The sequence below is a fragment of the Ranitomeya imitator genome, chromosome 7 (genome assembly GCF_032444005.1).
Source record: "Ranitomeya imitator isolate aRanImi1 chromosome 7, aRanImi1.pri, whole genome shotgun sequence".
Taxonomy (NCBI): Eukaryota; Metazoa; Chordata; class Amphibia; order Anura; family Dendrobatidae; genus Ranitomeya; species Ranitomeya imitator.
The window spans coordinates 59364147-59386597 of NC_091288.1; the positions used below are offsets into that span (position 1 = coordinate 59364147).

Sequence of the window (22451 nt, forward strand, 5' to 3'; positions counted from 1 at the left end):
CAGTGGTGTCCAAATATGAATGATTAACCCATTAAACTGGGGAGAAAAAAGTAATATAAATAGTGATTCTAAAAATCTTCATCTACTTGCATGTTAAAGTAGCAAGAACTAGTTTAGGTAGAAACTTTGATTTAAATCACTGATTTAAATCAAGCCTTACTGACTAGTGATTTAAATCGTGATTTAAAATCAGTTAGATTTAAATCAAATCCACCCTGAAAACTATAGAAAATATTTTTTTTAACTCACCTTTGACATCACTAAGGCTCTGATCAGGGGCACTGCTGCTAATATCAATCAGTGTTCCCTCGGACTTGCAACGAGGCAGACCATTGGCGTTAGCAGACCGAATCTTTTGTGCAGCCATTTTTGCTGAATCTCTCCTCTTCCCTCAGCGGAACATGTCCTCCTGTTGGATCACTTTCACAATATGCAATGTAGCGATGGGAGGCAGCTGAAAAGAACAGGATCATTGGTTAACAAACCTACTTCAGAGCCAGCAATATACAGCATTGGCAGAGGGAGCCATTTCACAGGATAAACACATGGTAGTACAGCGCCACAACTGTCCACAGGTTATATGAGGTATTGCAGATCTGCTTTAGGCTGGGTCTACACGGCGACTTTAGCGTCACAAACCATTGCTCTACATCGCAGCACAAGGATACTTCACACTCCAGGTTCAGATGAATGTTGGAACATTTAAAGGGACACTGTCACCTGGATTTGGAGGGAACAATCTTCAGCCATGGAGGCGGGGTTTTGGGGTTTTTGATTCACCCTTTCCTTACCCGCTAGCTGCATGCTGGCTGCAACATTGGATTGACGTTCATTCTCTGTCCTCCGTAGTACATGCCTGCACAAGGTAATCTTGCCTTGCGCAGGCGTGTACTATGGAGGGCAGAGAATGAACTTCAATCCAATATTGCAGCCAGCATGCAGCTAGCGGGTAAGGAAAGGGTGAATCAAAAACCCCAAAACCCCGCCTCCATGGCTGAAGATTGTTGCCTCCAAATCCAGGTGACAGTGTCCCTTTAAGGCCCCTTCACATTAAGCGACGCTGCAGCGATACCGACAACGATCCGGATCGCTGCAGCGTCGCTGTTTGGTCGCTGGAGAGCTGTCACACAGACCGTTCTCCAGCGACCAACGATCCCGAAGTCCCTGGGTAACCAGGGTAAATATCGGGTTACTAAGCGCAGGGCTGCGCTTAGTAACCCGATGTTTACCCTGGTTACCAGCGTAAAAGTAAAAAAAAAAAAAAACTCTACATACTTACCTACCGCTCTCTGTCCCCAGCGCTCAGCTTCTCTGCACTCCTCCTGTACTGGCTGTGAGCACAGCGGCCGGAAAGCAGAGTGGTGACGTCACCGCTCTGCTTTCCAGCTGCCCGGCGCTCACAGCCAGTGCAGGAAGAGTGCAGAGCACAGCGCCGGGGACAGACAGCGGTAGGTAAGTATGTAGAGTTTTTTTTTTTTTACTTTTACGCTGGTAACCAGGGTAAACATCGTGTTACTAATCGCGGCCCTGCGCTTAGTTACCCGATGTTTACCCTGGTTACCAGTGAAGACATCGCTGGATCGGTGTCACACACGCCGATCCAGCGATGTCCACGGGAGATCCAGCGACGAAATAAAGTTCTGGACTTTGTTCAGCGACCAACGATCTCCCAGCAGGGGCCTGATCGTTGGTCGCTGTCACACAGAACGATTTCCTTAACGATATCGTTGCTACGTCACAAAAAGCAACGATATCGTTAACGATATCGTTATGTGTGAAGGTACCTTTAGTCTGGGAGATAATTATTTTGATAATTGAGTATTTGATGCCAAATTAAAGCAATTTTACTATAGTAAGATGGCTCTAGCCTAAAGCTTCACTCCAAGGCAATAAAGAAGCTTATCTCCAGCGAGAAGAAGATATAGATCAGCAATAAACACTTAATTGTTAGATATACAGTATATTACTGCCCGAAGCCTGTGGCTCTAAAAGCTATACAAACCTATGGCAGGAAGACAAGGCAATATTCATTTATCTTTATGAGGTAGTGAGAAAGTGCAATATTTATACAACTCGCACACATTGAAAGTAAATAACCGGACTGATAAAAAATGATAAAGCGTTCCACTAGTGAATGGATTACACTGTGGCATTGTAAAGAACAACAAAAACGCGTTCAGTGTACGGGAAAACGGAAAATCCACAATCCATTATACCAAGTGTCCAGCGGTAACGGCGACTGGAGGAGAACCCATGACATGCACCCTGCTCCCCATTTGGAGAGCCCACGGTTTTAACCTTTTATCAGAAAGTTTTTGGATATGACCAATAACACTGAATTTCTAGGCGTTTGGTTCAGGGTGTGGGAGAAACTTCTGAGTGCACCCCATAGTTCCCAATACAGTTTTATGGCCATCACAATGTTCTAATAAATTAAAAATATAATACTCACCTCTCCGCCTTGTTCCCCACAGCTCCGGTCCCCACAGCTTGTCTTCTGAAGCGTCGCACATCTCAGGATTTCATGTAGTGACTTAACTGGCAGACACCGAAGAATGATGGGGGCGGAAGTGCCAATGATGGAAAATCCTCCATCATTGCTTTCAACTGTTGAATAAGGGGGGGGATTGGTGCTGGTGATGGCCCCTTAGCCGCGATGCAGTGCGGGAGTTAGTCTCTCAGGGCCTGGTGCGACCGCTCCCTTGCAAGTTACACTATTAATTTCCAGTAGAAGAGCTTATTTCTTTAACCAAACAAATAATTTATCAAGTGTTGCTGGGAAAAAAAAAAAAAAAAACATATTCCATCTCCTAAATCTTCCCACTTCTCATTTAAAAAGGAAGCTTAGGCATAACAATTAGGCTATGTGCACGCATGGAGTATTTGGATGAAAATTTCTTTTTTGGTTACAACAATGAGGGGGACCCCCCAGTTTTGTTTTTCATTTATTTAATCATAAAAAAAAGTAAATCTAGAATTAGTCCCCCCTTTTCAACATGTCAAAAGATCCCCCCCTATTAAAAAACCTTCAGTATCAATTTTTTGCTGCATTTTTGGTCTAAATACCTAAAAAAGTTAAATCATGCTTTTTGGGGGGCTATTAAACCTTATCAAAATTCACGAGAGACAACAAAAACGCAGCAATAAACGAAGAAAAAAATGCAACATTTGAACATAGCCTAAGAGTTAATTATCTTGTTCTATTACGGTACTTCTAAAAGGTACCTTCACACTGAGCAACTTTACAACGAGAACGACAGCGATCCGTGACGTTGCAGCGTCCTGGATAGCGATCTCGTTGTGTTTGACACGCAGCAGCGATCTGGATCCCGCTGTGACATCGCTGGTCGGAGCTAGAAGTCCAGAACTTTATTTGGTCATCAGGTCGGCGTGTATCGTCATGTTTGACATCAAAAGCAACGATGCCAGCAATGTTTTACATGGAGCTAACAACCAGCGAGAACGATAAGTGAGTCGCCGTTACGTCACTAGATCGCTCCTGCATCGTTCTGCTGTTGCCGTGTTTGACGTCTCCTAGCGACCTAAACAGCGACGCTGCAGCGATCGGCTCATTGTCTATATCGCTGCAGCGTCGCTAAATGTGACGGTACCTTTAGGCTTTAGCTATAATTGTTATGTATACATAGATTATCAGTTGACCAATTTAGAAGTACAAACAGTATTCAGTCATCTCAGAGGAGGTTTTTAGCAGGAATAAACTAGGTTTTCAAGTCGCAAACTTCCTGAGATATCACAAGATCACAAGTGACAAAACACGGTCTATTAATTTCTTTAACACCCTGTAAGGTGATAATGGGATTCCTATACATAGGGGCCTAGTGACAAAAGAACGTTTGGACTTTTGCAACATTTTGTATCAGGGAAAATTAGAAAGCTGAAAAATCTATTTCATTTTATCCATGAAAGAAGTATTGTCATGGGGTGAAATGTACACTGACCAAATCTACATCTAGTACGTGAATAATCTTCACTTAACCAGCAAACCAGAATGGAGTTACCGTTTTCTTCGGACTGCAAGACACTTCTTTCCCAAAAATTTCTTTTGGGAAAAATGGGGGTGCATCTTATAGTCCGTGTGTACTTACAAGGAGTGTGATACCACCAAAAGGCCCCCAAGAATATTATTCAGGAAACAGAATGTTTAGTTCAAACATATAAATTTTATTGATCCATAAGAACAACTTTGTAAAAAACACATAGAATACAAAAAATTGTGCAAGTACCTCCAATCCAAATAAACAAGAATTGATATGTGCTTAATAGTTACACCTGACATACATGCTGACCTTAATTTGAGACCGTGTTACGAGTCAGATTGTTGCATGACAATGCTATGCAGGCTCTAGATTCTTATTGCAAGGTGACTGTTTTAATATGAACTTTCTAAAGTGCCAATGTGCCTAGGTACCTATCTGCATGCTGGGATTTTGCGGCCAAGATCCACTGTGATACTGCCAAAATATATATATATATATATATATATATATATATATATATATATATATATATATATATATATATATATATATATATATATATATATATATATATATATATATAGTAAATACAGCACTACTTCTTTAGCTCATGCCCTAATGAAAAATCCCTTCATAATGCACACATGCCTAGTTAGAACTTTAAGACGGTAAGTATAGAGCATAAAAACATATTCACCTTGCTGGAGCACACTCAAAAGAAACCCCTACGCGCGTTTCGATTGTGTGTGCTCCAGCAAGGTGAATATGTTTTTATGCTCTATTATATATAGAAGTTTATATGGACTAATATGTATAAATTACAAGGAGTGTGGTAGTAGCAGATGTCAGGAGATTCTGCCAGCCCTTGGCTGGGAAGAGAGGGTGTTCGGTGGTCCAATGCTGCAGGGCGATGATCTGACTCCCATCCCACGCTGGTGCAGCAGGTTTGGCAGCGCTCAGTGGTCCGTGGCTCCCCCGACATTTTGTGAAGTTGTGAAACATTGCTGCAATGTGGTAGCCTCTGGGAAAATGGCCACCGGAGGTGGCACAAATGCAGATTGAGAGCTAGGCAACGAGCAATGAATGTGTGGGGGCTCTAGGCTTTCACAAAATGTTGGCGGAGCCCCCACACCACCGATCACTGCCGAATATGCCATACCAACCTGGGATGGAAGTTAGATCATCGCCGGACCACTGAACACCTCCTGTGACTCCGATCCACCAGCGATACATTTCCTTCCCATCCTCCCCCTGGTAAGCTGAATTCAGACTGTAAGACGGACCCCCATTTGAGGTATTAATTCCCAAATTTTCCTTCTGAAAATTTGGGGCGAGTTGCATGGTCCGGTGCGTCTTATAGTCTGAAAAATGTGGTATTTGTTAAAAACAAAAAATTTGTAAAGATAAAATGTAGTTTCCCCATAAACCTTTAAGTAAGTTAGGGCTTAGATTTCTTATAGCCATCTGCTATAAAGGTACTCTTCCCCAATTCCCCCCAATCCTGCACATGTTTAGCTTGCCAGGGTAATTTCACAGTACGACAAGACACTATCAAACACTTCTGCCTGTAGCTCATCTCCAGTGAGAACCGCAGGTTGAAACCCAATGTGTCTGACCCTTTTCTTTATTATTGGAGGGAGAGTGGATATACCACTATACACATTACATGCTCAAATCGGTTTGGCCAACATTCATAACCACACTCCTCAAATAACGGATCGACCCATTCACTGGCAAAAAGACTTGCAGTACCCTGATCCAGCTCCCACATTGGTAGTCTTTGGCGACGGGACCAGAGCTCTGCATACTTCAGCCTACTTATGCCATCCCTGTAGCCTCTTCTGATTAGCAGGACCAGTGCCACGTCATTATTGCAGTGTAATGCAAGCATGATGCCATGCTGGGCTTAGTAATCAGAAGAGGCTATGGGGATGCCAGTAGGTAGGAGGTCGTATGTAGGACTCTGGTTCAGTAGCCAAGCACTACCGGCATGACCACTGGACCAGGGTCCTGTTTTTTTTCCCCCTCAGCTCAATTCAGCCAACAGCTATTTTTCCCCCGACTTCCCAAGCATTAATCTGTTTTTAATAGGGTGAGTTGAGTAAAGTCTTGCCAGACAGCTCTGGGGGTGGCAAATGTCCCAGGACAAATTTAACATCTGCTGTTGTGGGAGAGTCGCGAAGCCTACATACACAATAAATGTTTAGCTGAACCCACAGATATGCATCTTGGGCCTAAAGTAATGGTAAAAACATGTGAAACTATGGTTTCAATAGGTTCTCCCAAATGGAAAGACTCAAGACAAAGAAGTGATCATTCCAAACTTCCCATCAGTAGTCATTTATGGAAACACTGCACGATTATCACAAAAGGGTGTTCACAGGAAGGGGGCTGAAAAAGCATCATGCTTGATAGCTCAATGTTCTGTGTAATCATGACAAGCGTTGCCAAAAAAAAAAAAAATGGCAGTCTACACGTGCATAGAATTCTCTGATCGATCAGTTTTCATAGAAACTGCAGTCTGTCGGTCTATTAAATAAGTACCGAACAACAAACAAGTGATCGCTGATCATTTAAAGGGACTATCTGTAAAGAATGAGTGTATAAACCAAATACAGGTGCTCAATGAATCATGGTGGGGCCAAACATTTAACTGCACCTTCCCACGTGCTTGTTTTCTCTCTCTAACCCAGTGGTCCCCAACTCCAGGCCTCGAGGGCCGCCAACAGTGCAGGTTTTCAGGATTTCCTTAGTATTGCATCGGTGGTAATGTGATCATCTGCACAGGTGATGATTCCAACCCCTGTGCAATACTAAGGAAATCCTGAAAACCTGCACTGTTGGCGGCCCTCGAGGCCCGGAGTTGGGGACCACTGCTCTAACCCATTACTTGGCTTTGAATGACATCTCTTGCTTTATGGAGCCAGAGAAAGGCTGAGATAGATGAAGACCTGTCGGTGGGAAGGTGCACTCCCTTTACGTCAAGTGATGCAAACTCACCCTTAATAAGGAACCAGACAGCTGATACAAACTGCCTGTGTATTGGGATTAGGCAGCATGGATATTGCATGATTGGGAATGAGTGTTCGTAGGAAAAATAACAATCATTCTCGGCAGCACATCGTCCTGTGTAAACAGGACCTGTGCTTCAGTGAACAATGGCAGACTGCACATGGAACGATCCATTAGATTATGTTCTCACGGTCAGTAAATGCTGCGTGTTGGATGCTGCGTACAGCTGCAACGGCCAGATGATACAGCATAGTGGATGGGATTTTAAGAAATCCCATGTCCACTACGCGTGCACGGACGCCTCCAGCTTCCCTGTGGAGACGGCCATGTGGCACGACTTTCCAGACCGCAGCATGTCTATTTATCTTGCGGAGACGCTCAGTCTCCGAAAGATAAATGTCACCCATACAATGTATAGGATGTGGTGACTCCGCACATTTCAATGAACACATGCGGAATCACCGGTGTTCAAAAGCCGTCAGCGCTTTGGACGGAGCGGACATGTGCTGCCGATTACTGACCGTGGGGACTTAGCCTTAGGGTACCGTCACACTGAAACGACGCTGCAGCGTCACTGTTTGGTCGCTGGAGAGCTGTCACACAGACAGCTCTCCAGCGACCAACAATCCCGAAGTCCCCTGGTAACCAGGGTAAACATCGGGTTACTAAGCGCAGGGCCACGCTTAGTAACCCGATGTTTACCCTGGTTACCAGCGTAAACGTAAAAAAACCAAACACTACATACTTACTTTCCGTGTCTGTCCTCCGGCGCTGTGCTTTCCTCTGCACTGTCAGCGCCGGTCAGCCGTAAAGCAGAGCGGTGACGTCACCGCTGTGCTTTCCGGCTGACCGGCGCTGACAGTGCAGAGAAGCACAGCGCCGGAGGACAGACACAGAAGGTAAGTATGTAGTGTTTGTTTTTTTACGTTTACGCTGATAACCAGGGTAAACATCGGGTTACTAAGTGCGGCCCTGCGCTTAGTAACCCGATGTTTACCCTGGTTACCAGTGAAGACATCGCTGAATCGGCGTCACACACGCCGATCCAGCAATGTCAGCGGGAGATCCAGCGACGAAATAACGTTTCAAACGATCTGCTACGACGTACGATTCTCAGCGGGGTCCCTGATCGCAGTAGCGTGTCAGACACAGCGAGATCGTAACGATATCGCTGGAACATCACGGATCGTGCCGTCCTAGCGATCAAAGTGCCACTGTGTGACGGTACCCTTACTGTTTGTTACAATTGAGCAGTTTGCAGGCAGAGCATTCTCTTCCGAGACTGAATAACCCTATTATCTAGTCCCTATATCATGGTCGCCACTTTTCACAAACTTCACAGATCAAATGTAATCACTGTTAAGTTCCACAGCTCATTCCAAATGTAAAGGGGAATCATTGCCTTGATGAAACTAAAAACAGAAAAAGACTTTAGGGATAAATAGGTGTTGCTCTCTGTCTAAATATACAGATATATTATACACACACACGCACGCACGCATGCACCTCACAAAATTAATCAAAAAGTTAATTTATTTATTACACATACACGCATTCATGCACAGAGATCTACAATGAACAATAGAATGGTAAAATACCAAATCTGATCAAAGCTTGTCCCATCGCACATCTATACCACTGCCAGAACACATCATTGTTACCCCAGGAAGCTTTTTAGAACAGGAGAAATTATAGTGTGGCACCAGAGAGCATGGACAATAAATGGAAACAGAAACAGCAGGAATCTAAAGGGGTCATTAAGGAATTCACAACAGTTTCTAGAAAACCACAGGACAGGATTACACAGAAAAACAAACCAAAAGTGCAACAGTGAAACTGCAGGCAACAATAAACATACGGTAAGTCTAGTGTGTGCACACAGTGAAACTGCAGAACAATGGCTGGAGCGGCAGGATGGAAACCGCACACCTGCACAGACCTCCTCCGACTGAGCATCTGACACAAACACTTCAGAAATCCAAAAATATGACATTTCATTTCATTAAGGCTCTCCTGCAAACAAACTGTATTAAGGCCAGACGGTCACAGTCGTTTGCCAATCGGCTGCTCACAAGATGATCAGTGGTCACTTACCGTAATTTCCTGGTTAGACAGGATGGCCGCACAGCACTATTGTTAGGCCACATTCACACATTCAGTATTTGGTCAGTAATTTACATCAGTATAATTGTAAGCCAAAACCAGGAGTGGGTGATAAATACAGAAGTGGTGACGTGTTTCTATTATACTTCTCCTCTGATTGTTCCATTCCTGGTTTTGACTTAAATACTGAGCGTGTGAATGTAGCCTTAGGATGATAGTTTAGTGTTCATGGAACATTATGTTTTCGGCAGCACATGTACCATTTGTAAAGAACAATGTGCTGTCGAGAGAAACAACTTTTTTATCCTACTTATTAAAAAATTATTTATAACATTTATCACCATCCCATAAATTACATACATTTATGGTCCATAAGTTAATTGTCTATTTATGATCTCTGCTCCCATTTACATGAATGGACATCAAGTAAGACATACTCAATGCCACGTTTTCCCTATAGCAGTGATAAAAAAGATCTTGCTTCACAAGCTATCCTGTGAAAAGGCGATAAAGGGTATTTATTGTCCTATCCCTTTAATACCTTCTATATTACAAGAGTAGATCTCGGCATCACCAACATTGCCGGCTGATGCTACACAGTAACACGGACATAACTTCAGGGGTAATTCAATAAAGATCTCAGGCTTCTCTGAGCCGGCTGCTCTTAGCAATCGATGATCAATTATAGCTACGTGCCTCTGATGTGATTCACAAGGCAACTAGATAGAAAAAAATAAAAAAAATAAAAAATTTGCAGTGCTTGGTTTGTTTTTGTTTTTAAGACAACCAGCAGTATATATTTCTCTGCTAAGGCAAGGTTTTAACAAAAAATAAAACAAACAACAAATAAAAAAAACTGCAGCATTCAGTAACTGATGCATTTGATCTGCATGTTTCATTTACACAAGTAAAATGAAGAAAATATGTCCTACATCTACGGCTTTGCAATTTCTATATCAATGTGGACATCTACAAAACATTTTTACATCACTAGATCACAGTGATCTCTTCTGAATGGAGCACTATCTGCTGCAACAATCACAAATTAGTCCATGGCGCAAAACCAATAAAGAGCTCATCGTACATCCTAGGAGCCCTTAAAGAGGCATAGAAGTCTTTATTCCCTCTATACCCAGCAGATCCCTCATGCCTTTCCTGGCTAGACTCCTTGCTTGCCTTGTCTTACTCCCCCCATCAGGATTAGCTCCCTTCCGGTTTATATACACACACAATGGCTCAAAGCTATAAATACTCAATAGTCTGGTCAGACTGGGTGGGTGTTTGGTATCCATATTCTCCTCCCCTCCAGGGGGTCTCCAGGGAAACTCAGTCTTCCAATTGTGGGAAATGGCAAATCAAGGACATCAGATTTCGCCTTAAAAGATAGCTGCAGGGCGGGTTATTGTTCAAATCATATTTTACAAAGGCACCTGGTAACCAACACTGATGTCCGGATTAAATATTAAGCCCGTCTACCCCCCAACAAGTATCACTGGCGGGATTACTGAGACAATATGAGTAGTACACAACCCAAAAGCTTTATTTTAACCCTTTCCTACATGCTTCTTCAATGTTAGAGCAACTGGCTTCCCACCGAAGGATACCCACATTTGCACTAGTGAAAACACTTACAAATCATTGTTATATTTGAACATAGGCATTTTTTTTTCTGGACTGCTCTGATATGGGTATACCGTGAAGTTTGGTAGAGCAGCTTAGTATACATTTTTTTGCAAAAAACGTATCACCCAAATACCCTGTTTTTTTACATCTTTTACTAGCACTTGCGGATTACTGCGATTTTTTTCAAACTGAGTGTTTTTGGTTTTACTATTCTCTTTTGTGTCTTCAAATTCTTTTTTCTGGGTTGTAAACCCAAAAGACACAATAATGTATAATATATATATATTATAATAATAATAATAGGGACCATGTTCTGTACAGTACTAGGACATGGCTGTTTAAGGGTATGTCTCCACGGTCAGGAAACGCTGCGGGTTTGACATCCACGCAGAATAAATTTCCCATTGACTAATAATAATCTTTATTTTTATATAGCGCTAACATATTCCGCAGTGCTTTTTTTTTTTTTTTTTACACATTATCGTCACTGTCCCTGATGGGGCTCACAATCTAAATTCCCTATCAGTATGTCTTTGGAGTGTGGAAGGAAACCGGAGTACCCGGAGGAAACCCACGCAAACACGGAGAGAACATATAAACTCTTTGCAGATGTTGTCCTTGGTGGGGTTTGAACCCAGGACTCCAGCGCTGCAAGGCTGCAGTGCTAACCACTGCGCCACCGTGCCGCCCCATCAAAACAGCTGACATGTCCCGGCTTTGATGCGGGCTCACCGCCGGAGCCCGCATCAAAGCAGGGGTTCTGACCTCGGACGTACTATCCCGTCCGAGGTCAGAAAGGGGTTAATATCAACCCGCAGCTGTCTGCCTTGCCTTTGCCGGTTATTAATTATGGGGGAAGCCCACGTCATTTTTTTGGGTCCCCCTATTTAAAAAGCCAGTAAAGGATAAGTATACAGCTGCGGGCCAATATTCATAGCCTGGGAAGCTCCTTGGGTATTACCGCCTTCCCAGGCTATAAACATCAGCCCCCAGTTGCTGGCTTTCCCTCTGCTGGTTCTGAAAATTGCAAGGGAGCCCACACCATTTAAAAAAAAAAAATTATTTGTTTAGTTAAAAAAAAAAGAAAAGGACATAACATGTTCCTGTGTGGCCGGTGTCACACTTGCGAGTATGATGTGAGAAACTCACGCGAGTCTCTCGCATCAACACTCGGAACCGGAGTGTGCGGCTGCATGTATTTCTATGCAGCCGCACGTTGGTCCGAGTGTTGGCGTCCGTGCCAGGTGTTGATGCGCGAGTTTCTCGCATCACATTCGCAAGTGTGACACCGGCCCGTCACGTACTTCCGGATGTGACACAAGAATCAACATAAGTAAATTAGTACGTTCCTGCAGTTATTACGCATGTGACTAATAATTAGATGCAGTTTTACCGCATGTAATGATAGTCTATGGGAAATTTACTCTGCGGGGACTGAGCGTCTCCATATCGTAAATAGACATGCTGTGGTCTGGAAAGACGTGCCGCATGTCCGGATACGCAGGTCTACCGCCTGCATCTTTGAACGCATAGTAGAGATGGGGTTTCATGAAATCCCACCCACTATGCTGTAACATCTGGATGCTGCGGCTGTATGCAGCGTCCAACCTGCAGTGTTTACTGACTGTGTGCACGTACCCTATCTGCAAAAAGGAAATCACTTTTTTTTTTCCCTTCCCAGAAGCCAACTTTCAATAAGCTTTATTTCAAGTGACAAAAAAAAAAAAAAAATGTATGTAAAGAAAAAACGCATCAAAAACACAGATGACCTGCCAGTAACCTCAGATGCAGATTTCACCTGCGTCAAATCCCGAGCAAATACGGAGCCAATCCTGACTGTGGAAACATACCCTTAAAGTAAAAACCTATGTTTTGTACCCCCTCTTACCTCGAACTCCCAATCACTAGTCTTGTATGTAGGCATCACCCTCATATATATATATAAAAAAAAAAAAAAAGTACCCATGTTGTGGAGGAGAGACTCCGTGTGGCACACCAAAATGTAGCAGCATGGTGGCTCAGTGGTTAGCAGCACTGTTGCTTTGCAGCGCTGGAGTCCTGGGTTTATATCCCACCAAGGACAACATCTGCAAGGAGTTTGTATGTTCTCCCCGTGTTTGTGTGGGTTTCCTCCGGGTTCTCCGGTTTCCTCCCAAATTCCAAAGATATACTGTTAGGGAATCTAGATTGAGAGCCCCAATGTAACATAGTAACATAGTTATTAAGGTTGAAGGAAGACTTTAAGTCCATCTAGTACAACCCATAGCCTAACCTAACATGTTGATACAGAGGAAGGCAAAAAAAAAACCATGTGGCAAAGAGTAAGCTCCACATTGGGGAAAAAAATTCCTTCCCGACTCCACATACGGCAATCAGACTAGTTCCCTGGATCAACGCCCTATCGAGGAATCTAGTATATATACCCTGTAACATTATACTTTTCAAGAAAGGCATCCAGTCCCCCCTTAAATTTAAGTAATGAATCACTCATTACAACATCATACAGCAGAGAGTTCCATAGTCTCACTGCTCTTACTGTAAAGAACCCGCGTCTGTTATTATGCTTAAACCTTCTTTCCTCCAGACATAGAGGATGCCCCCTTGTCCCTGTCTCAGGTCTATGATTAAAAAGATCATCAGAAAGGTCTTTGTACTGTCCCCTCATATATTTATACAGTGATGATCATGTCTAAAGCGCTGTGGAGTTAATGGTGCTAAATAACCAAAGCATAATCTACTATATAATTGGCTAAGGGTCACTTCCGTCTTTCTGTCTGTCCTTCTGTCTGTCTGACACGGATATTCATTGGTTGCGGCCTCTGTCTGTCATGGAATCCAAGTCGCTGATTGGCCATGGCAAAACGCCCACGACCATTGCTACGACCAATCAGCGACGGCCACAGTCCGGCAGCAATATGGCCGCTCTTTCCTCCCTGCAGTCAGTGCCCGCTCCATACTCCCCTCCAGTCATCCAGTCAGCCCTCACACAGGGTTAATGCCAGCGTTACTGGAGCGCGGTGTAACGCACTCCGGTTACACAGCTATTAACCCTGTGTGACCAACTTTTTACTATTGATGCTGCGCTTTATCAATAGTAAAATGATCCAATCTTAAAAATAATAATAGTAATAATTAAAAAAAAGGTTATTCTCACCCTCCGACGTGTGTGCTGTGACCGCGACGTCATCAGAGGTCCTGTGCTCATACCAACCCTGGGACCGGAAGCTGCCGCGTGCACCGCACACAGGCGACAGGACTACAAGGGGCCCCTCGGAAGGCGAGTATATGTTTATTTTTTATTTTTTAACCTGTTACATACGTGACTGGGTAATATACTACGTGGCTGGGCAATATACTACGTGGACATGCATATTCTAGAATACTCGATGCGTTAGAATCGGGCCACCATCTAGTAATAAATAAACACTTTCAGACCAGTATTACAATGTAACGGCTAAACCTTACTGATACAAAAAACCCATTCCAGAAGTTTCCAGGTACGGTAATAATGCAGCACACTGATGAATTCTCCATTCTCATACCAGGAATTGGATGTAGGAGTACACTCACTGCATAAAGACAAAAGTCATTTCATCCCCTCCTACCACAACTACTAACCATGAAAGACCTAATTTTTGTAGGTCATGAGAGGTGAAGATAAGAAACCTAGTAGACCAAATAGTGATCACCGATTGCAGTGCCCTATGCAATTACGGTACACAATAAGAAATTCCCCCAGGTTATAAACTATACAAAGAAAGGTAAACCTGACTCCGTAGGGTGATGAAGGGTTAATGGGAGCACGTCAACAAATCCTAAGCAGGTGACAAGCGTCATCCTGATCCCATAATAAGGAGCAGCAGATGTCAGAACCAGGGACTTCATGTACAGTATATGGATACATTTAATACATGTGGATACAGTATATGGATGCATTTCATCATACTGTATATATTGCAACCAATATATGCAAATGACATGAAAGTGTTGAAGGGGTTGTACACCCTTCAGGACAATATTAGCTTTATATTTTTTATTCTTAAATTAAATGCATGGAATTTGGGCTGAATTTTTTTTCTTCTTGTAATTGTGCTTCATTATAAATTTTGCACAGTTTGCCTTTATAACTCTTTTCTGAGCTCCTCTCCACTGAATTATGACCACATCAAAAGTTGACGGTGAAGGGAAATACAAATCCTGTAAATAAAAAAAAAATAAAAATTCAAAAAGGTGGACAACCTTTCATTGATGCTGTTGTAATAAGGTCTAATGAGGTTGTAGTAGTAAGGTGCTACATGCATCTGCACCTTTTCTGCTCTGTGACATCAGACCTCTGGTTACAGCCTAAGCTCTCCATGTGCCTGTACATTGCAGGCAGCCTCAAAACATTTTTATGAGAATACTTTTTCACAGAAACAAGTGTGATGTTGAATCTCACCTGGGGACTGCAGATGTTTGTGAATAAGGCAATAGTTAACTGTGAAGCTGGTCTGCGACTTGCTGTTGTGCAAATATAGCTTTGCTTTTACTGTATATAAAACAACCAACTTGCACACAAGTGACATGGCCAGTCAAGGCGCCGCGCGTCAGGGCCGCCAGTCAAGGCGCCGCGCGTCAGGGCCGCCAGTCAAGGCGCCGCGCGTCAGGGCCGCCAGTCAAGGCGCCGCGCGTCAGGGCCGCCAGTCAAGGCGCCGCGCGTCAGGGCCGCCAGTCAAGGCGCCGCGCGTCAGGGCCGCCAGTCAAGGCGCCGCGCGTCAGGGCCGCCAGTCAAGGCGCCGCGCGTCAGGGCCGCCAGTCAAGGCGCCGCGCGTCAGGGCCGCCAGTCAAGGCGCCGCGCGTCAGGGCCGCCAGTCAAGGCGCCGCGCGTCAGGGCCGCCAGTCAAGGCGCCGCGCGTCAGGGCCGCCAGTCAAGGCGCCGCGCGTCAGGGCCGCCAGTCAAGGCGCCGCGCGTCAGGGCCGCCAGTCAAGGCGCCGCGCGTCAGGGCCGCCAGTCAAGGCGCCGCGCGTCAGGGCCGCCAGTCAAGGCGCCGCGCGTCAGGGCCGCCAGTCAAGGCGCCGCGCGTCAGGGCCGCCAGTCAAGGCGCCGCGCGTCAGGGCCGCCAGTCAAGGCGCCGCGCGTCAGGGCCGCCAGTCAAGGCGCCGCGCGTCAGGGCCGCCAGTCAAGGCGCCGCGCGTCAGGGCCGCCAGTCAAGGCGCCGCGCGTCAGGGCCGCCAGTCAAGGCGCCGGGCCACCAAAGCCAACATTTCTGTGAGCCGTGTCTTTAATTGCTCCAGGCATGCCTGTAAGACAAAGCCTGCAGCATGGCATGGACCTTTAAACATACACCCCCTGGCAAAAATTATGGAATCACTGGCCTTTGAGGATGTTCATTCAGATGTTTAATTTTGTAGAAAAAAATAGAATTATTCTTACCGTTAATTCGGTTTCTAGGAACCTTCCACGACGGCATACGGAGGTTGCCTCTTTGCCCTAATGGGGAACATGAAATGGAGAGGTTAAAAGGCCCTTCCACCTCCCTCTCACCAGTGACTTATAACTGAAAACCATAGCACCGGTTTACCTTAAATCCCAGATTAAAATCCAGGAGTACATAGGGAGGGAACTAGCGCCGTCGTGGAAGGTTCCTAGAAACCGAATTAACGGTAAGAATAATTCTATTTTCTCTAGTCACCTTCCACGACGGCATACGGAGGAATACCAACTAATTTTGGCGCTAGGGAGGGACAACAGCCTGGAGTACTTTCCGGCCGAAGGCTAAATCCTTGTTGGACATTACGTCTAGTCTGTAATGTCTGGAGAAAGTATGCAACGAAGACCACGTGGCTGCCCTGCAGATTTGCTCTGTTGATGCACCTGCTCTTTCTGCCCAGGAGACTGAGGTTGATCTAGTCGAATGAGCTTTGATTCCCACTGGAGTTTTATCTTGAGCGAGATATGCTTCTGCTATCGCTTTCTTTATCCAGTTGGCAATAGTGCTTTTTGCTACTTTCTTTCCTTTATTTTGTCCTGATGGATGGACAAATAGGTTCTGATCAATTCTGTAAGAGCTGGTTTGCTCTAGGTAAAACAATACAATGCGTCTGACATCCAGAGTATGAAACTTTTCTTCTTTTGGATTTGTTGAGTTTTGGCAAAAGGAAGGTAAAATAATTTCCTGAGAGCGGTGGAAATCTGATACGACCTTTGGAAGAAAGGAAGGGTCAAGGCGCAGTATTATAGAATCATCTCGTATAGATAAGTATGGTTCTCTTATTGAGAGGCCTGTAATTCTCCTATCCTCCTTGCTAAGGTAATGGCCACTAGAAAAATTGTTTTATAAATCAGATTTTTCTGAGAGCAGGAGGATAAAGGTTCAAAGGGTGGACCTGTAAGCCCTTGTAATACCAGATTCAGGTCCCATATTGGTACTGTTAATTGTTTTTTAGGGTTCATTCTAGAGGCTGATATCATGAACCTCCATCGATGATTCGCCAGATCTTGGTCAAATATTGAACTGAGGGCGGAAACTTGGACTTTTAGGGTGCTAGGCATGAGGCCTAATTCTAAACATTTTTGCAGAAAATCTAGGATTTGTGATAAATTCGGATTGAAGGGATCCGGTACTTCAGGAAGACAAAAAGATGAAAATTTCTTCCATATTTTATTGTATATAGCAATGGTTACCGGCTTTCTTGATTTTTGAAGTGTGGAAACCACTGCTTCTGATAGTCCTTTGGCTTTCAACACCTGGGCTTCAGTAGCCATGCCGCCAGGTTCCATTTGTGGACATCTAGTAGATTGATTGGTCCTTGAGAAAGAAGGTTTTCTTCTATCGGAAACTGGAACGGCCCATCCACCTGTAAATCCACTATCATGTTGTACCAACTCCTCTTTGGCCACAAAGGAGCTACCAATATAGTTGGTGTCTGTTCTTCCCGAATCTTCTGCAAGACTTTGGCCAATATCGGAATTGGTGGAAACGCATATGCCAGTCGAAAATTCCATTTCTGGATCAATGCATCCACTCCTCTGGAGCCGTCTCTGGGGTTTAGGGAGAAGAAGGTTTCGACCTTCGCATTTTGCCGGGACGCAAAGAGGTCGATTTCTGGAAGACCCCATTTGTTCACCAGCATCTCGAAACTTCGGTTGCTCAAACACCATTCTCCGGGATGTATGTCCTGACGGCTTAGATAATCTGCCTGAGTGTTGGATGAGCCCTTCAGGTGAACTGCCGTCAGGGATAACAGATGTCTTTCTGCCCAGGAGCATATCCGGGCAGATATGTTCTTCAGGTTGTTGTTTTTTGAACTGCCCTGATGTCTGATGTGAGCCACCGTGGTCACATTGTCCGAATATATTCGAACATGATGTCCCTTGATAAGGTGACCCCCTATCATAAGGGCTTCCTCTACCGCTTTTAGCTCTCTGTAGTTGGATGATTTCTTTCTTGTCGATTGGTCCCAGAGCCCTTGGAAAGGGGTGTGATTTATCATGGTCCCCCAGCCTCTTTTGCTGGCATCTGTTGTAACAGTAGTCAGAGGGACTTGTGTCCAACTGACTCCTTTTTGTAGATTTTTTGGGGCCATCCACCATGCCAGGGAGGCCTTGACACGACCTGGTGTATACAACCTCCTGTTCAAAGAACTGGGCTGGCCGTTCCAATTCTGTAGGATATGTGCCTGAAGAATCCTGGAATGGGCTTGGGCCCATGGTACCGATTGGATGCAAGCCGTCATCGATCCTAGCAGAGACATGCCTTCTCTGATTGTAGGGGATCTGGTGTCTCTCAACATCTTGACCTTTGATAGTAGGGTCAGACGATGTTCCAATGGGAGGAAGGACATTTGTCTTGCAGAGTCCAGAAGAACTCCCAGGAATTTCCTGCATTTGGAGGGTCGTAGATGAGATTTTTCTAAGTTCGGCACCCATCCCAGAGATGTCAGAATATCGAGTGTCTTCGATACATGAGACTCCAGAGCTTGTTTGGTGGAAGCCACTAACAAAAGGTCGTCTAAGTACGGCACTATACAGACGCCTTGCCTCCGGATAAAGGAGACTACTTCCCCCATTACCTTGGAAAATACTCTTGGAGCAGAGGAGATCCCAAAGGGAAGTACGTTGAACTGATAGTGCTTTATCCGACGTCCCTTCTGCACTGCAAACTTGAGGTACTGGCGATGTCTCTGGTGAATGGGGATGTGAAAGTATGCATCTTTCAAATCGATAGTGGCCATGAAGGAGTGCGGGCTTATCAAGGGAATCGCATTTTTCACTGATTCCATCTTGAATTTCCGGTATTTGACATGCCGGTTGAGGCCCTTTAGATTTATAATAATACGGGACTCGCCCGATGGTTTGGGAACCAGAAATAGACGAGAGTAGTGACCCCCGATCCCTCTCTGATTCCGGAACCTGGGATATCACATTTGACATCTTTAGGGTCCTGAGACCCGACTCTAGCATGGACTGGTCTTTCACGGAGGGAAGGGAGGTAATTTTTAGACCCCGTGGGGGAGAGGAAATGAATTCTATTAGAAGACCCTCTTTGATTACTTTGAGGACCCAGGAGCAATTGGTGATTTTTTGCCACTGGAGTATAAATTCTGAGGGTCTCCCCCCCACCGGGTCGAAGTCACCACTTTTCTTGTTGAGACTGCTGCTGCTGTTGCTGAGGGATAAGGATGTTTCTCCCGCCTCCCTTCGGGTAACTCCACCTCCCGGTTTTGCCTTTCCCTCTCTGAGAGGTCTGGCCCTGAAAGGGACGAAAAAACTTCTTTTTGGGAGTTTTTTGTTCTGGGAGGGCTTTCTTTTTATCGGTTGCCTTTTCCAAGATGTCATCCAGGGAAGGCCCGAAGACATAGTTACCCTTAAACGGTATGGCGCATAATTTGGCTTTGGAGGTGATATCACCGGACCACATTTTCAACCAAAGCGCCCTTCTAGCCGAATTAGTTTGTACTAATGACCTAGCAGCGATTCTGATGGTCTCCATAGAAGAATCTGCTAGGAAACCCGTGGCTCTAAGGAGACTGGGTAGGGATTCCAATAATTCAGCTCTAGGGGTACCCTGGGATATGTGTGATTCCAGTTCGCCTATCCAACGGAAAAGTGCTCTAGCCACACATGTTGAGGCAATATTGGCTTTGAGAGCTACCGTGGAGGTCTCCCACGATTTTTTCAACAGACTTTCTATTTTTCTGTCCATTGGGTCTTTTAATTGAGACGAGTCTTCGAATGGAAGAGCCGTTCTCTTAGCCACTCTTGCCACCTGTGAATCAACTTTAGGTGTATCCCATTTGGTCAAATCCCCTTCTAAAGGGAATCTATGTTTCATCTCGGATGGACTACTGAGACGTTTTTCAGGTGATTCCCACTCTTGATCAATCATGTCAGATATATTTGAGTGGATTGGGAACCCCACCCGTTTACCCTTAGATATACCGCCAAACATCTGGTCCTGTATGGACTGTGGCTCTGGCTCTTCCTCCAGCCCCATAGTACTGCGTACGGCAGCTACTAGATCCTCAACCCATTCTGAAGAGAAAAGATAGTTTCTAGCTTCAGCAGTTATAGGGGACGTAGGTTCCTCCCGTCGACCCGAGGATGAGGCATAGGAGAGGTCTGATTCGGACTCCGAATCCTCCTCCTGGATCTTCCTTTTTTTAGCTGGAGAGAGTGGTGGAGGGGGTGGGGGGGGGGGGGTAAAGGCCGCTAGGGAGGATTGCACCTCTTGTTTGACCAGAAAGCGTATTTCTTCCAGTAAAGAAGGTTGCTCTGCCCTGACAATCTTATCAGTACAGGTCCTGCAGAGTTTCTTCTCCCATAATGGTGGCAGCTTAATGTTACAGATGGCACACTTCTTTTTAGTAGTAGTTTTGGGGGTAGACTTTTCTCCCTGCAATGAGAGGGGAGAGAGAGTCATACTAATAATACCCCCAAGTCACTAACTAGGGACCCCCTGTCCCTGCAGCACTTACTGTGGCAGGGGCAGCGCTGGGCTCTGCAAGCGCAGGACAGGTATTGCTCTCCATGTCAGGATAGTCTTACCTGCGACGTCTTCTGGCAGGTTTTATGCTCTGCGGCATGTCCCTGCCCCCAGCGATTCGAAAAATCCCCCTCCCCTCCATGGTCCAGGGTGGAGGACACCGTCCTGCACGAGACACCGCCGGCGGAAGTGCCTCCAGGGAGCGCAGAAAGGACCGGAAGTGACGCGCGCGATCACTTCCGGGTCGCCAGCGGCATGTGGAGGAGAGGGAACCGGAGAGCTCCAGGAGGACTCCGGATGGAAACTAGCCTGCTTTGCCCTCACGGGGGCGCGGGAAGGCTAGGACCAGGTCCCGAGGACACCGCAGCGCGGCGTGATGGGAGCAGCATAACAGGGGGAGGTAAGATACGACCCCATGCTGCCCGGATACATTTCAGGCAGAGCCTGCAGCAGTAGTTACCGGCCACCACTGCATACGTAGTAAACCTCTCCTGTCCCATGGGGAACAGGAAAGACACTGGTGAGAGGGAGGTGGGAGGGCCTTTTAACCTCTCCATTTCCTGTTCCCCATTAGGGCAAAGAGGCAACCTCCGTATGCCGTTGTGGAAGGTGACTAGAGAAAAAGCAGATCACAGACAAGGCACCAAACTAAAGTCATTTCAATGGCAACTTTCTGGCTTTAAGAAACACTAAAAGAAATCAAGAACAAAAAGTGTGGTAGTCAGTAACGGTTACTTTTTTTTTTAACCAAGCATAGGGGAAAAATTATGGAATCATGAAAAACAAAGAAACAAAAAAACACTCCAAAACATCACTAGTATTTTGTTGCACCACCTCTGGCTTTTATAACAGCTTGCAGTTTCTGAGGCATGGACTTAATGAGTGTCAAACAGTACTCTCCATCAATCTGGCTTTAACTTTCTCGGATTGCTGATGCCAGATCAGCTTTGCAGGTTGGAGCCTTGTCATGGACCATTTTCTTCAACTTCCACCAAAGATTTTCAATTGGATTGAGATCCGGCCTATTTGCAGGCCATGACATTGACCTTATGTGTCTTTTTTTCAAGGAATGTTTTCACAGTTTTTGCTCTATGGCAGGATGCATTATCATCTTGAAAAGTGATTTCATCATCCCTAAACATCCTTTCAATTGATGGGATAAGAAAAGTGTCCAAAATATCAACATAAACTTGTGCATTTATTGAAGATGTAATGACAGCCATCTCCCCAGTCCCTTTACCTGACATGTAGCCCCATATCATCAATGACTGTGGAAATTTGCATGTTCTCTTCAGGCAGTCCTCTTTATAAATCTCATTGGAACGGCACCAAACAAAAGTTCCAGCATCACCACCTTGCCCAATGAAGATTCGCGATTCATCACTGAATATGACTTTCATCCAGTCATCCACAGTCCACGATTACTTTTCCTTAGCCCATTGTAACCTTGCTTTTTTCTGTTTAGGTGTTAATGATGGCTTTCATTTAGCTTTTCTGTATGTAAATCCCATTTGCTTTAGGCGGTTTCCTATAGTTCGGTCACAGACGTTGACTCCAGCTTCCACCCATTCGTTCCTCATTTGTTTTGTTGTGCATTTTCTGTTTTGGAGACATATTGCTTTAGGTTTCTGGTCTTGACGCTTTTGCAGCGCCCCAGGGTCCTGGTCGTTGCAGTAATGTCATTCTTCCACCTGGGGGAGTGATGTTACATCTGATGGCAATAAAGGAGATCACCTTACCAGGTATCACA

The 22451-nt window shown here is 45.1% G+C and overlaps 1 protein-coding gene across 2 annotated transcripts in view; it reads right to left on the reverse strand.

The window, feature by feature from the left end:
• Positions 1 to 22451, reverse strand: part of SH3BP4 (SH3 domain binding protein 4) — a 67651-nt gene that overhangs the window by 18822 nt on the left and 26378 nt on the right. For both annotated transcript variants that reach the window (XM_069733309.1, XM_069733310.1), the window contains one exon: positions 250 to 454. In XM_069733309.1, the coding sequence (XP_069589410.1) occupies positions 250 to 367 (118 nt within the window). In that variant the 5' untranslated portion in view covers positions 368 to 454. The remainder of the gene's footprint in view (positions 1 to 249; positions 455 to 22451) is intronic.